Below are 15,562 nucleotides of genomic sequence, written 5' to 3' on the forward strand. Positions count from 1 at the left end.
TAATTGTTTCCATGCGTTTTGATTTTCTTCACTCTTCCTTGCTTTGGACAGGAAGAGACCAGTAGTTGCACCTTAGATGGCCACTAACAAGCTTTTAAGACCCCAGTCACTACTCACTAAAGTAGGATGAAGAACGTTGTCTTTGTGGACTACATTATGCCAACTGACCTTAGTGTCTCCTGAGACTATGATCCTGAGTTCCAATGCCCAGAGACTGAGTGCCTCGAGGTGTTTGGCTATGAATGGAAAACAAATTTGCCTCACAAATTTTCACCCAAATCACAACAATTAATTAATTAATTAATTAATTTTAAAAGAACCCTTTATTCAATAAAATTTTACATGGAATCAAATATATAAAAGAACTGAAAAAGCACAATTGGTGTTACTGAACTGGGGATGGTGCCTGCGGAGCCCTACACAATGGGTCTCCCTTTCCCTCCTGTATTCAGGACTTTCTTCACCTGCTGCAAGATTAGAACTGAGAGAAGGAGATGAAGAATGGGCTGAATCTGTTTCAGTTTTCATAACTTTGCCCCCTGTATGCTCCACTATATTCATAGATATATTTGAAGCACATATATAGATACATATGTAGAACTATCCTCTGTCAAACCTGTATATATCTGTGGGTGTAGTCCCATCTGCCTTCATACCTTTGTTCACTTTGAGTATCTCTGTATTCACTCATAGATCATTGTTATTAGGGTTAATATTTGATTTTGTAATAGTATTTACCTGTGTTGCCTTTAACTCTTGTGCTTCTCCCAGTGTCTTCCTCTGCCTTGATCACTTTGTGCTGATCTCTCCTTTATTGTATTGTATATCATCTTTCCCTTCACCCGAGTTAATATTTATCTGAATAAAGGGTTTAATAGCTATAAAAATTTAGAAATCATTAGATACATATACAAGTATATGCTTACATTACTTGAAATTCTCCAATATTTTTAGTTTCAGGTCTTTCTTTTACAGTAGAATGAAATCAAGTGATATAGAATCAAGCCTTCTCCATAAATTACTTTGATGTTTAATTATCATTTATATGTGAAGAGCCCTAAAGGCCAAGTTTGGAGAATAGTATGATTCACTTTGGACTCTCAGTTCCTTTCAAGAACATCCATTGTGGGAAGGTGTTGATAAGAACCATGCACTATGCCATAATGAAATTGCACAAAGCCTCAAGGTTCACTACCCAAACTACAGTTCATAGAAAGCATCAAGTAGCGCCAAGTTAAGTACTGAAAATCATGTCCACATTTACCCGGAAATGTAAAAATTAACTCTTTATTGATACTATTTTATGGTTATATTAATTATCACATACATTTATTTCTAACTGCTGATTCTTTCTTAAGACTTTAATAACAAATTACTCAAATTATTATCAAAAATAGGATGAAAGAACATACCATGGTATGTTAATACAATGAAACACTAGAAAGTTATAAAAACAAATTACTCAAATTATTATTCAGAATGATTTATAATTTAATACAGACAGCAGTACTTAAAATTTATTTTTGAAATAGTTAACTATTAACTTATGTCTAGCCAAATAACATGTCTACTGTAATATACATTGAAATGAAAGATTCCATGAGACAAGTTTAGCTATTTTGTATTGATGTTTTCTTATTTTAGATTACTAAGATTTTTCTTGTTAAAATTATAGTTGAGTAAAATTATTTCAGTGTCAGACATGTTTAGTAACATTTATAATACCATAGCTTTCAGAACAAAATTCCCTTTTTTAAACACTACTCTGATGCTATTAAGCTAATTTACACACTTAAAACAAATGGTAGCTACTGTGCCATGTAAGCATTATAATTTTTATTCCTTTTCTATTAGTATCGAATACTAAAGTTACTGTATTCCAGTTTAGAGATGGATTTTTCGTTGGAAAAGTTGGTGTGATCAATGCGAGAACTAGGACTCCCAACCTTGCTCAGCCAGGACTTCCTACAAAAAAGTAAAAAGCAAAAGTAAATTAGCATATTAAATATATCTGGATCAGGTAAAATATCCCCACAATCAATATTAGTGCAATTTTCCTTTTACTAAGCAAACTTTTTGTATAATGTGAAATTTTGGAGGCATTATATATGCCCTTCTAAGAATATCAAAAGGAGCTCCCGGAGGTGTAGTGGGTAAGGCATTTGGCTGCTAACTAGAAGGTTGGTGGTTCAAACCCACGAGCTGCTTGGCAGGAGGAAGATGAAACAATCTACTTCCATAAAGATTTACAGCCTTGGAAAACCAATCTGGGTTGCTATGAGTTGGAATCGACTTGATGGCAGTGGTTTGATTTGGTGGGTTAAGAATATCAAGACTATAATTTATAATTAAATATGGACAAAGAAAACTAGTAACAAATTAAATGAAGTTAACTCCTTAATCATTTCATATTGGGGTTATTGTTCTCTCTTAAAGCACTCCAAGGCCATTATTGTCTAGCTCTTGTTAAGCAAAAGGATAACAATATTTTTGAAAAGAGGTTAGTAATAAAAACAATTCACTACTGTTCTCATTACCCAGCACATAGTATATGACTTATGTACATGTGCATAACATACACATATATACATATACAGGATAAATAAAGGAATAAGGACAAATAAATAATAAATGTGATTTTCCACAAACATTAAAATAAAACCAGATGAACATTTTGTCTTATCTACTCAAATACTATTGCTTACCACATATCCTAGCAAAGTATGTAGATTAAAGGCCAAGTCAAATGTTCTGAAAATATTTATCTGCTTATGTAGTGCAATGGTTTTTCTACACTTATTAGAGAAATTCATGTGTCTACTTATTACTTTTGGGTACTTACCTGAGACACTTTCTATATAATGCAGGCCTCTGGAATACCACTGCCACCTCAGATAGTACTGTTGAGGATTTTCCAGTCTTTCTACCTACTAATAATCGGCAATGGTAGATTTAGTGGGACTGCATGTCAATAATATGAGGCCGTTTTTACACTGCTGTTATAGAAACATCCTATGAGTTTCCATAACTGCATATATCACCAAAGTTATCTAAGATTGTGAAGCCAGTGCTACATACAGCTGTGCAAGATCATATGTAACACTCACATACAGCCTTGAATTAAAAATATTTTCCAGGCTGAAAATCATGTCCACATTTACCCAGAAATGTAAAAATTAACTCTTTCTGATTAGCTGAAAATTACTCTAAATCAGGCTAGAGAATAATTCCGATGATTCAAATTCCCATTGCATGTTTTAACCTTCTCTTTGGTTATTATTAGGAGCTCTGATGGCATAGTGCCTAAGGCATTTGATTACTAACCAGAAGGCTGGCGATTCAAACCCAGCAGCCACTCTTCAGAAGGAAAGTTGAACAATCTACTTCCATAGTGATACCGCCTCAGAAACCCAAGGAGGGGTCGCTATGAGTTGGATCCAACTCCACGGCAATGAGTTTGGTTTTTTTTGGTTATTATTTGGTTCTTTACTGGGTAATGTTAATTCTGATGTTTCTTTCAGGAGCTGAGCTGTCAACACAATAACACATTTTATTTTCTGCAACTGATTTGATTTAGTTGAAATTTTGAAAATGTAAATTGTATTGAGGGATAAATGCAGTTTTTATGAAAAGGAGTTGATTACTTTCACTTTACTTGTCAGATCTCCTTGAAGCCTTCTAGAAAATCAAGGCCAGAAATAATAATAAAAGCTAACATTCATTGAGTATTACCTATTTGCTCAGCATTGTACTAATTGCTTTACATACATTATTTCCTTTAATCACCAAGAAACTGAAGAAAGATAGAAAAGAGATGAGGTCCCATGGCTGGGCCTTGGGATACTCCAATATTAAAAGTCCAGGAATTGGGGAAGAATCTGCAAAGGTGACAAGTAAGAAAGCATCCAGAGAGGCAGGAGGAAAATTCAAGAGTGAAGTGTCCTGGGTTTCAGACGAAGTCCTCAGGAAGCAGGGAGGGATCAGCTGGGTCAAATGCTACTGGCAGGGCAAGCAAGGTGAGAACTGAGAGCTGACCATTGCATTTATCAGTTGGAGGCTACTGGTAACCTTGATGGAAACCTGGTATGGTAGTTAAGGCTATGTGTCAACTTGTCTGGGCCTGGCTTCCATAAAGATTACAACCGAGAAAACCCTATGGAGCAGTTTTACTCTGAAACACATGAGGTGCCATGAGTCAGAATTGACAGCAATGGGCTTTATTTTTCAGTTGGTGACCTTGCCAAGAGTAGTTTTGGCAAAGTGAAAGCCATATCTGAAGGGGTTCAGGAGAGAACATGAAATTGGAGATAGTGAATCTAGGACTTGGACTAGGGAGCATAGAACTTGCAATAACTAATCCAATGAGCTAGTAACTCACTGTATTTTAGTTGAGGGACTGACTACATCCTGTCCCCAAAACACTTAAGTCCTTCCTTACCAACCAAACCTATGGAGGAATCTATGCTACTGGTGGGGATAGAATGGGCGTGCTGTTGAGAGATTCAGCTCTGTTTATACTGTGGGTGGATGGCCTCTTTGTGTCCCAGCTCCTCGCATGCTACTCTTGTTGCTGGGAATGACCTGGCCTGACTTGCCTACCTACCTAGGAATGAATGTTCTTGCCACCCGTCACTTGTTAAGCCCTAAGACCTCACTCTTTATATACTGCTCTTACATTCAGCCCTTGACAGGTGTGGCTCAGGTCTGGAGATGGTAGAACCAAGAGTTCTCCTAGCCAAAGAATTCGCAAAATATCACAAGAATTCATGTCTAATTAGGATGTGGGTGGGATGGAAGTTAAATATGTATCACTCACTCAGTGTGAAAAAGAACCATATCACCAAACATTATCAATAAATATTTCAGTAGCACTTTATAAAAAAAAAAAAACCCAGATGCTGTTGATTCCAACTCATGGTGACTTCATGTGCATCAGAGTAGAATTGTGCTTGATGATAGGGTTTTCAGCAGTTGGTTTTTCAGAAGTAGCTAGTCAGAGCTTTTTGGGTGGGCTCAAACTGCCATTAAGTTAGTAGACAAGTACTAACTGTGCCACACAGGGACTCAAATGTAGAACTTTAAACAAGGCATATTCTAGATACCAGGGTTTGTCCATAGATAATTTGGTTTCTTCTTCCAGTAGTTTATTATCTAATAAAGGAATGTGCAGAATAATAAAAATAACTATAATATAATTAAGGCACTCTGGTGGTGTAGTGGTTAAGGAGTTTGACTGCTAACCAAAAGGTCGGTGGTTCAAACCCACCAGCTGCTCAGTAGAAGAAAGATGAGGCAATCTGCTTCTGTAAAGATTTACAGCTTTGGAAACCCAGTGAGGGTCACTATGAGTTGGAATCGCTTGATGGCAGTGAGTTTACAATATAATTAAGAATGTGATGTGCGACATGAATGATATAAAGGGAGAGAGGAATGGGTGTGGTTAATTTCTGGCCAAGGTACTAAAATATATCTTTCTGATAGCATTTAAGCTAGGTTTTTAAAAATAATATTAGTGAATTTTTCAAATCTAGAATGGAGAATGATAATTTAACATGATACAAAACAAAGAAGCATTAGGGAAAATATTGATATATTTAATTCTACTAATTTTAGCATCACTTTATCCAATCCCATCAAATCCCCTTCAAGATCTAAAAATAATTTGGAGATAACTGACATCCTATCAATATTTAATCTTGTCATCCAAGAACGTCAATTTCTGTATTTTTATTCAAATCTTTATGTCCTCACTAAAATTTCATAGTTTACTTAATTCAAGTCCTGTATATTTCTTGGTAAGTTTATAAATAGGCATATATATATATTTTTTTTAAACAAGACACTTCTTAATCATTAGGTTTGTGAACTGATATATAAGAAAACATGATTTTCTTATGTTGTAATCAGATGCCTATACTTCCTTAGTAATAAAAGTAGTTTTTCTTTTAATTTTTTGGGGGTACTTAGGTAAAACACCCTATGTATTTTTCCTGAATTAATTCCATTTGTCAATTTTTATCACATTAACTGGAAAATCTCATATAGGACTTCATTTTAGGTTATCTAGCCAAACTGGAAGGAGTCCTGGTGGTGCAACAGATAAGTGCTCGACTAATCAAAAGGTTGGCAGTTCAGAATCACCCGGTGGCTCTGCAGGAGAATGACCTGGCACTCTGCTTCTGTAAAGATTACAGCTATGAAAAGTTCTGTGGGACAGCTCTACTTCATACATGGTGTTGCTATGAGTCAGAATCAACGCAATGGCACCCAATGATGACAGCCACATCGGAGCTAATTCCCTGTCTTTCAGGGAATTGTTATAGCAATGGAGAGAAGGAAAGAACCATGCACAGTGTCCACCCAACAAAGGACCAGGATACACCCTTCTGGCTCCAGCACATTTTACCTATTAGTTCAGTGAACTCAATAAATATTGGATGGGTGCATGAGTGGTTGGTTGGGTCAGTGTATTATATTTGCTTAAAAGAGAATGTAGTCTATTTCTGATGTAAATCTCAATCATTTTTGTTTGGATATATATTTTAGGTATTTCTAGAAACAATCCAGTGATAGCCTGTAAAAAGCAAAGAATAAGAAGATTCAGCTAATAAAAGTGAAAGAATAGGAACTCTAGTGGTGTAGTACCTAAGGCATTTGACTGCTAACCAGAAGGCTGACGTTTCAAACCCACCAGCCACTCCTTGGAAAGAAGACTGGGCAATCTACTTTCATAGTGATACCGCTTTGGAAACCCAAGGAGGGGTCACTGTAAATTGGAAAATACAATTGACAGAAATTATGCTACTTCGTAACTATGTTTCATGTAACTCCCTCCCTCTAATATATTTTAAATGCCTTATGTGAAGGTTTCGAAAATTATACTAATTTTTTTTTAAATCTATTTTATTCCTTTACCAAAATCATGTTACCTTTAGTAAAGCAACCATATAAGAATGGGTGTCATTATGAATGCATTTCTTACATGTTTGTTAAAAATTATACGCTATTGTGAAAACAACTGTTTTATGGAGTGACAGAAGACAATGAATGATCTTGTATGTATTACTTTTAAGTATTCTTCAGGCTATCTTTGCATTAAAAAATAATTAAACCATAGTGCTCATAAATGTTAAATTACCAAGTAAAAATCTATTTGTTTAATAAACTAATGGTGCTGTATTTTTCTGTTCCTATTCAGGCTGTCACTACCTCCGGATGTCTCCTAAGGGTTTCCATAGCATCTCTCTAATTCTTTGGTGCAGCTGGCACATATTTATTTAGTCATAGTGTATAGTAAGTGTGACATATTTTTAACCTTGGCAGCTGCAAAGAGGCCAATTATGCCCTTCTAAAATGCATTTATGTTTATGTACTCCAAAAGTCCCTTCCTTGGCTGCCCCTAGATAAAAGGCCCCCCTTTGACCCCAGTGTGCACAACATGAGGATTATCACATTCTGTAATTACTATGTGTATGCAATTGTTTATGTGTTCATTTGGTGCCTCCTCCACAGTAGAAAGTCCCTGGGTGGTACAAACAGTTAAGCATTCAACTACTGCCTTAAATGTTGACAGTTCCAACCCATCCAGAGGCTTCTTGGAAGAAGCTTAAAGATTTGCTTCTGAAAAGCCATAGCCTTGAAAACTCTTATGGAGCAGTTCTACTCTGCACATGTAGGGCCACCATGAATCTGAATTGATTAGACAGTAACTAACAACTACAACCACATTAGAATATAAATTCTAAGAGGGCAGAATGAGAGAATCACTATTGTATTCCCCAAACAATAAATAAATATTGAATGAATAAGTTTTTGTTACCTGTGTGCCTCCCTTTGATCTATAGCTTCCAAGGAGAGGGATTTCCAGGGTCCTGCACAGTCCACAAGGAGCCCTGGTAGCTCAATGGTTAAGTGCTCAGCTGTGAACCAAAATGTTCGCAGTTTGAACCCACCAGTGGGTCTGCAGGAGAAAAGACCTGGGATCTGCTCCTGATTTCAGCGTAGGAAATCCTATGGGTCAGTTCTACTATGTCACATTGGGTCACTATGAGTCAGAATTGATTCCCTAGCACCCAACAACACTGTCTACAACATGGAAGGGATAACTGAGCATAACCTTTTAACTCTTTGATTTGATCTCACACTTTACAAAACTCACACTTTTTCACTCATTGAAAGTTAAAGAGATAGTTATTCTCATTATAGAAAATGATAAACTACTTTACTCATTGTAGTCCCTTATCCTTCTATAAAGATTACAGCCAAGAAAATCCTGTGAGACAGTTCTGCTCTGTCATATGGGGTCACTATGAGTTGAAATTGACTTGACAGCACCCAACAACAGTCTCTTATGAAATAACACAGGTAATAACTATATTCATACTCTCAGAGGACAACTGGAGGCCCGTGAATCTGATCTAACAATCTGAATATAAGCTGTGAACCAACGTTACTTGTGTAATCAGTTCATTTATTTTCGCCAGTCCTCAGACTTCACTGCATTTCTTGACTGTGGGTTTACCTGTTACATGAGTAAGTATGGTACTGTACTTATTATAAATAAAACTTCCGGGTGACTATTGTGCACCATGGGAAGGAAAAGTTCATCCTGTGAACCCAGTCACGCCAATATGCCTTAATCTCTGTCAAGTACAGTCCACAGTTATATAAACTCGGACATATTTTGGCTAAGGTACAAAATCCTTAGACATTTTATTTTTAATACACCAAAGATGTACAAACACCTACTATTATATTTGTTATATTAATCCAGGACTTCACACTTTTTAAAGAGAAGAATCCTTTCTTCAAACAGAAGTTGCATGAAAGCCTAATGCATATAGCAGAACGAGTAAAGTTCTTCTCTGAAGCAAGGGAATATTGGGAGCTGCAGAACCCCCCATCAGCCATCTTCCTCTCCCAGCTGCCCCTCAAGCCCAAAGGCTCAAGGAGCTTGGTTGAAAACTGCTCTATCAATCAATTGCTGGGCACGTGTGTGAGGGAACAGAATGTATGGAGAATTCATCAGATCTAGAAGTGAAAATCAAATAAGACTATTTTCTGTAAGTCAAGTCACTTCGTGTTTCCTACAAAATGTAGTAAGTTCCCAGGTTGATTTAAAAAAAAAAAATCCATTTAACTGATATCCTTCTCTGGAACAAAGAAATGAAATTAAAGCATTAGAAAGCCAACACTATTAATAATTCATTGTAGTTCTATTTTCTGGGACTAAAAGCAAGGTGGTAGAGCCCTTTCGGATATCATTTCAGCAGCACCAGTATAAAACGTAGACCAAGCAAGGAAGCAGACAGTAGAAAAAGACAGCTAATGAATTAAAAGCTAATGTGGTGAGTGCTGGAAAATATTGAGTTGCCTTGCCATTTCAGGCTTTTAAACCAGCATTAATAATGGAAGGATAGTATGTAACATTTTTGCTATTTTTTTCTGTAACAAGTTTTCTTATTCAATTAGATGTGGACAAATAATACTATACACATCTTTGTTATCAAAAGAAAGGCTTTAATAGAATTTTGATATAATGTCACAAAAATTATCAGGTACTTAGCCTATGATTAATGAAAAGTTCAATGATTTTCCAGGGAATCTAAGACACTTCCAATTAACCTGAGATCCAGATTTCTAATCTTTAAAATGAGGGTACTACTCACCTTGCAGAGTTAGTGAAAGGATTGAAAAAATGTATGTAAATCACTTAGTGCAATGTCTGACACACAGTTGTTAACCTAAAGGTTGTCAGTTCAAAGCCACCTTGCAGAAGAAAGGACTGGAAAACTGCTACCACAAAGAGTACAGCCAAAAAGTCTGCAGCATTTCTATTCTGTAATACACAGGGTCATCATGAGTCAAAATTGACTCAATGGCAACAGGTTTGGTTTTCTTTTTTATACACAAGCACACATCAGAGACATTGCTGGTTCCGTTCCAGAATACCACAGTAAAGTGAGTCACATTAATTTTTTGGTTTCCCAGTGCATATAAAAGTTATGTTTACACTATACTGCACTCTGTTAAGTGTGCAACAGCATTATGAAAAATCTAAAATATTATGAGAACTCCGAAAATGTGACATAGAGACACAGAGTGAGCACATACTGTTGGAAAAATGGTGCCAATAGACTTGTTCCACGCAGGGTTGCCACAAACCTTCAATTTGTAAACAAACAAAAACCCATAGTATCTGTGAAGCACAGTAATGTGAAGGACACTAAAATGACATATGCCTGTATACATATATACATGTGATCAAACCATTGCCATTGACTCAATTTGGACTCATAGTGAACCCCATTGGATTTCTGAGGCAGTAAATCTTTATGGAAGTAGACTGTCCCATCTTCCTTCTATGCAGTGGCTGGGGGGTTTGAACCACCAACCTTCTGGTTAGCAATCAAATGCCTCAGGCATGTGCTACCAGAGCTCCTCAGGAATGCTAAAATCAACTTGATATTAGATGTAAAGCTGTTTAAAATTCTATAGTGCAATACTGTCCAACAGGACTATAATGCAAGTCTCATATATAATTTAGAAATTTCTAGGAGCCACATTAAAATAGTAAAAAGAAATAGGTAAAATTAATTTTTATAATATATTTTATTTAACCTAACATATAAAAAATATTACTTCAAGACATAATTACTATTTGTTTTTAATTAATGAGATATTTCACAGGCCTTTGAGTCTTTGAAATCTCGCATCTGTTTTACATTTACAACACATCTCAATTCAGACTAGCCATATTATAAGCACCCAATAACCATATGTGGCTGGAGCCTCCCATATTAGACAGTGTAGCTATACACAATAAACTATAACGCTTTCAGCACTAGAGTTGTCTTATCGTCAAAGCAAAAATCAATTATGTATCTACCAGGAAAAAATCATTTGCATTGCTATGGGCAAGGATCGTTTGCATGTCTATAGTTTCCTACAAGTAAATATCTACCTTACAGAGTTGTAAAATAGGCTAGTTAATAGAAAACCAATCAAAGATGCACTCCTATAGAATTAGAAAACCCTGGAAAGTTCTACTACACAGTACCCAGAATTCCCCTTGAAAGGGCATCCACTAATTTCTTTGACCCATTTCTAAGCTTTGGACAATTTTTCCTGATAGGGCCATCAAGGGAACCAGGCAGCAGCCACTGAAATCACTTTGTTTATGAATACACTGCTCTAACTGCAGTCCAGGCCTGAGGAAGCTACCCCCAGAGCTGTTAGCTCCATAGCATGTAATGTTCATTAGAGCCTCACACATTGCTGACTCTCTGCCTACCTCTGCCTACTCTCTGCCAGTTAGCCTACCTAACTACCTAATACATAAGTACCTTTGATTCATGAGATCTAAATCCTATGAAACCCTGATTGCAAGAGAGTCAGGGAAACATATCTCCCAGCTCTCCAGCATCTGCAGTAATGTCAAGGCACCAGAAAGAGGGTGGTTGGAAGACACAGTGAGCAAATGAGTATATATCATGTCTCTCAAAATCTCACTGCTATTGAGTCAATTCCAACTCACAGCGACCCTCACTGAGTGTCTGAGGCTGTAAATCTTTATGGAAGTAGACTGCTCCATCTTCCATGGAGCAGCTGGTGGATTTGAACTGCTGACCTTTTGATTAGCAGCCAAATGCTTTATCCACTAGGCCACGAGAGCTCCTTATACCATCAAAGTGCGGTATATGGAAACTAAAGGGATAGAGTATTTAAGAAAGAGAGCTATCAACTTATAAAGCTGCGGAGATCCAAGTAAAATACGAACTGAAAAGTGTCACCGGGGGCGGATCTGAACTGAAAAGTGCTTTGAGGGCTTTAGCAAGACCAGTTTCAGTGATGTGCTGGGGGTGGAAGCCAGACTAGAATGGTTTTAAGAATGAGGGGGAAGTGAAGATATGGAGACAGCAAGAACAGATCAATCTTTTGAGATGTCTGACTGTGAAGAAGAGGGGAGACACACAGTGGTTTTATATATTTTTAAGGTCTGTTCTTGGCAAGTCTAGCCTGTCGAGAGTTTGAATTTAATGACTTCCAGTATTTATGAGCTACTTGACTCAGAAGAGCAGTATTTGAGAAGGTTTGCTTTAAGAACGCACTAAGACATTTGCTATTCCAGATATGTTAAAATCTACTTTTGCATCAAGCCAAATGAAAAGCAAACTGGCCAGATGCCCCTGTGTTTGCAATCCCCTGGCCTCCCCACCTCTCCCCGGATAAGCTCACAAACCAAGTTAAGTTTTGGGGGTGTTACCATTAGTTGATAGGGGGCTGCTAGATAGCTCAGTACCAAGCTATCGCCCCACCCATAGCAGAGGTCATTATTTTAGGTATTTCTAAAGCTTTGTTCCTGGCTCTACTTTATGTCCCCATCCTGTGTTCCATCCTTTTTCACTAAAATGTACATTCTCTGGTTATAGTTTTATATATCCTTGCAAATTACTTTAAAATTCTGTTTGGAATGAAGTGGAGTTTAAACACATAAAGCTGTGAGTTTTTTTCCTTGCTGATACTGTTTCTTAAGTTTTATAATGGAAATTACTGGGGGAAGCAGGAAGGATTTAAACGATTTTGCTTTACAACCAGCCTTGTTAGGTGTCTTTTTCATTCAAGTGAGCCATACAGTGTTCTCTGGTCTCAGAAACATGTCCCTTCAGGGTAGCGATGTTTGCATCTGCCATTCTGTGTACAACCATCATGAACTTGGGGATCCAGACCTTGCAGCCGCAACCCAGGATGGGGCAGCTTCCCACAGGAACACTGTGCTGAGCAGCCTCCTGGGCTGAGTGGGTGGGCACAGCGCGATCCGCGCTAGTGGAAGTTTGCAGAGATGAATGCATTGACTTTAAAGAGAAATTCATAAAGTGACTCTGTGACGGTCGCTTTGAAAATGCTTTGTGCAGAAATGAAGCAAAAGAATATTCAGAAAGAAGAATGGAGAGGCAGCTAATGGCACAGAAACCACTGGTAAAACTGGGATTTAGAGATTTGATGGATGGAAAATTAGAAGCAAAAATTAAGTTTTAATGAAAGAAGACTGACAGACTGTGCTTAAACTAATAGTCCATGATGGAACATATTACACTACATGCTTTTAATAATGAAGATCGATTATGTAATATTACCTAAAGATGAGGGCTTTCAGAATGCTTTAAATATACAAGAAATCAAAATATTAATACCCTTCTTTGTGGATGTGTCTCAAAGCAATTGGAATAGCTTATTTTTTGAACCTCCCAAATTATTTTCATTATTGCATTTTGATTCTCATTTTCCCCTAAGAGGGTGTCTTATTTTATCTCTAAATCCAAGCATGTGACTCAGTTCATTAGGAGGCTCACAGTGGAGGTCAGAATGTCACAGCGATGTTTCACTTGGAATGAGGATATTTTGGTCTCCTGGAAAATTGTGCTTTTATACTGTAACACTCTGAATACATTTTTTCAGAACTACTCTGCTAAATGCTTATACATTTCAGCCTTTTATAATAATATATATTGTCAGAAAATAGTTATTTCCTAGAAAAATGTTTTAATTTTTTTTATATTCTTAAGTACATATCCCAGCTTATTTCCTTCTTTTTTGAAAAAAAACTAAACTATTAAATAAGGAGTGAAAAAGAATATGTATTTCCTAATATTAATGATTTTCTGCAGTTGGTTAAAAAAAAAGAAATTGTTAAATCCCAATAAAGATGTTTCTGCCCAAACTTTGTAAACTAAAACTGAGTGTACTATTCTAACTCTAGTAACAATAGCATGTGTTTGTTGTGTGACTTAAAACTGCTCTACTTTTTATAAAGAAAGCTAATTTATTAACAGCTTGAAAAATCTTCTGAAAAATGAAAGGTCATTGTTATGGAATGCATTATGTGTTGTAAATTCTAATCTCTATGACTGTGGTTATAATCCCATTTGGAAATGGGTTGTCTTTGTTATGTTAATGAGGGAGGATTTTTTTGTTGTTGTTGTAAGGTGCTCTAGCAGTTGACTCATATCGACCCCTATGTATAACAGATAGAAACACTCCTTGGTCCTATGCCATTCTCACAATCTTTGTGATGCTTGAACCCCTTTTTTGCAGCCACTGTGTCAATCCATCTTGTTGAGGGTCTTCCCCTTTTTCGCTGACCCTCTACTTTACCAAGTATGATATCTTTCTCCAGGGACAGGTCCCTTCTGACAACATGACCAAAGTAGGTAAGACGAAGTCTAGCTATTCTTGCTTCTAAGAAGCATTCCAACTGCACTTCTTCCATGACAGACTTGTTCATTCTTCTAGAAGTCCATGGTGTTTTCAGTTTTCTTCGCCAACATCATAATTCAAGGGGATAAACTCTTCTTCCATCTTCCTTACCCCAGCTTTTACATGCATATGAGGCTATTGAAAATACCATGGTTTGGGTTAGGTGACCTTAGTCTTCTAAGTGACATCTTTACTCTTTAACACTTTAAAGAGGTCTTTTGTAGCAGATTGGTCCAGTACAATGCATCATAGGATTAACTGACTGCTGCTTCCATAGGTAGGAGCTCTGGTAGTGTAGTGCCTAAGGCACTTGACTGCTAACCAGAAGGCTGGTGGATCAAACCCACCAGCCACTCCTTGGAAAGAAGGTTGGGCAATCTACTTCTGTAGTGATACTGCCTCAGAAACCCAAGGAGGGGTCACTATGAGTTGAGTCTGACTCGAAGGCACATAACAACAAGCTTCCATAGGTGTTAATTGTGAAATCCCTGACAACTTCAGTCTTTTCTCCATTTATCATGATGTTGCTTAAAGGAGCTCTGGTGGCATGGTGGGTAAGGCATTTGGCTGCTAATCAGAAGGTCAGTGGTTCAAACCCACCAGGTGCTCCACAGGAGGAAGATGAGGCAATGTATTTCCATAAAGATTTACAGCCTTGAGCTGTGGACTTTTGCCAGTCCGGAGGACACTGCCATTTTGAAGGTTTAAAAGTGGCTTGACTATTTTGGATATTTAAAGAGACAGTGCTCTCACAGATTCCTGGGGCTTCAGATCAAGTTCTGCTTTCTAGCAACCCCAAGGACACTCTGGACCTACACGACTGAAAAGGTGTGACATTCCTCTTGTTACTCTTATACCCCACACCTGCTTGATGAATGGAGGTGCGGCCATCCCCCACTCTCACCTACCTTCTGGGCCCACAGGAACTCCATCACAGTCTGTATGCTCAGACGGAGCCTGGGTGCCCTGCCCTGTCCTCCACTGATTTTTCTTTTCTCTTTTTTAATTTTTTTCTTTTTCACTTTCTTTTTTCTGGTGATTCGTTTGCTTGTATATGTCTGTTTTAAAACATCTATTACTATTAATACTTTTGTACGTTTTACCATTATTCTTAATCTTCTCCTCCCAGGTCCTAGTTTTCAGCATGTTTTCTTTTCCCTGTTCCTGGTTGAAATTTTTTTTTTTAATTTAAGTGTTTTTTTTTTCCTTCCCCCTTTTTTCTTGTGGTTAACTCCATTGCTTGTTTTTCTTTTTGCATTTTTCTCATTTATTTTTCCTTCATTATTCCCCTTCTCTACTTTTTTTT

General features: G+C 37.2%; 1 protein-coding gene across 1 annotated transcript in view; it reads right to left on the reverse strand.

Moving 5' to 3' along the window:
- Positions 1-1,850: 1,850 nt before the first annotated feature.
- The window catches only part of ACYP2 (acylphosphatase 2), a 277,282-nt gene continuing 263,570 nt past the window's right edge, over positions 1,851-15,562 (reverse strand). Inside the window, exon 4 of the mRNA XM_007954002.1 lies at positions 1,851-1,965. Coding sequence (XP_007952193.1) covers positions 1,851-1,965 — 115 coding nt within the window. The remainder of the gene's footprint in view (positions 1,966-15,562) is intronic.

The sequence above is a fragment of the Orycteropus afer genome, unplaced genomic scaffold, assembly GCF_000298275.1.
Source record: "Orycteropus afer afer isolate SDZICR_OR568_19922 unplaced genomic scaffold, OryAfe1.0 scaffold00424, whole genome shotgun sequence".
NCBI lineage: Eukaryota > Metazoa > Chordata > Mammalia > Tubulidentata > Orycteropodidae > Orycteropus > Orycteropus afer.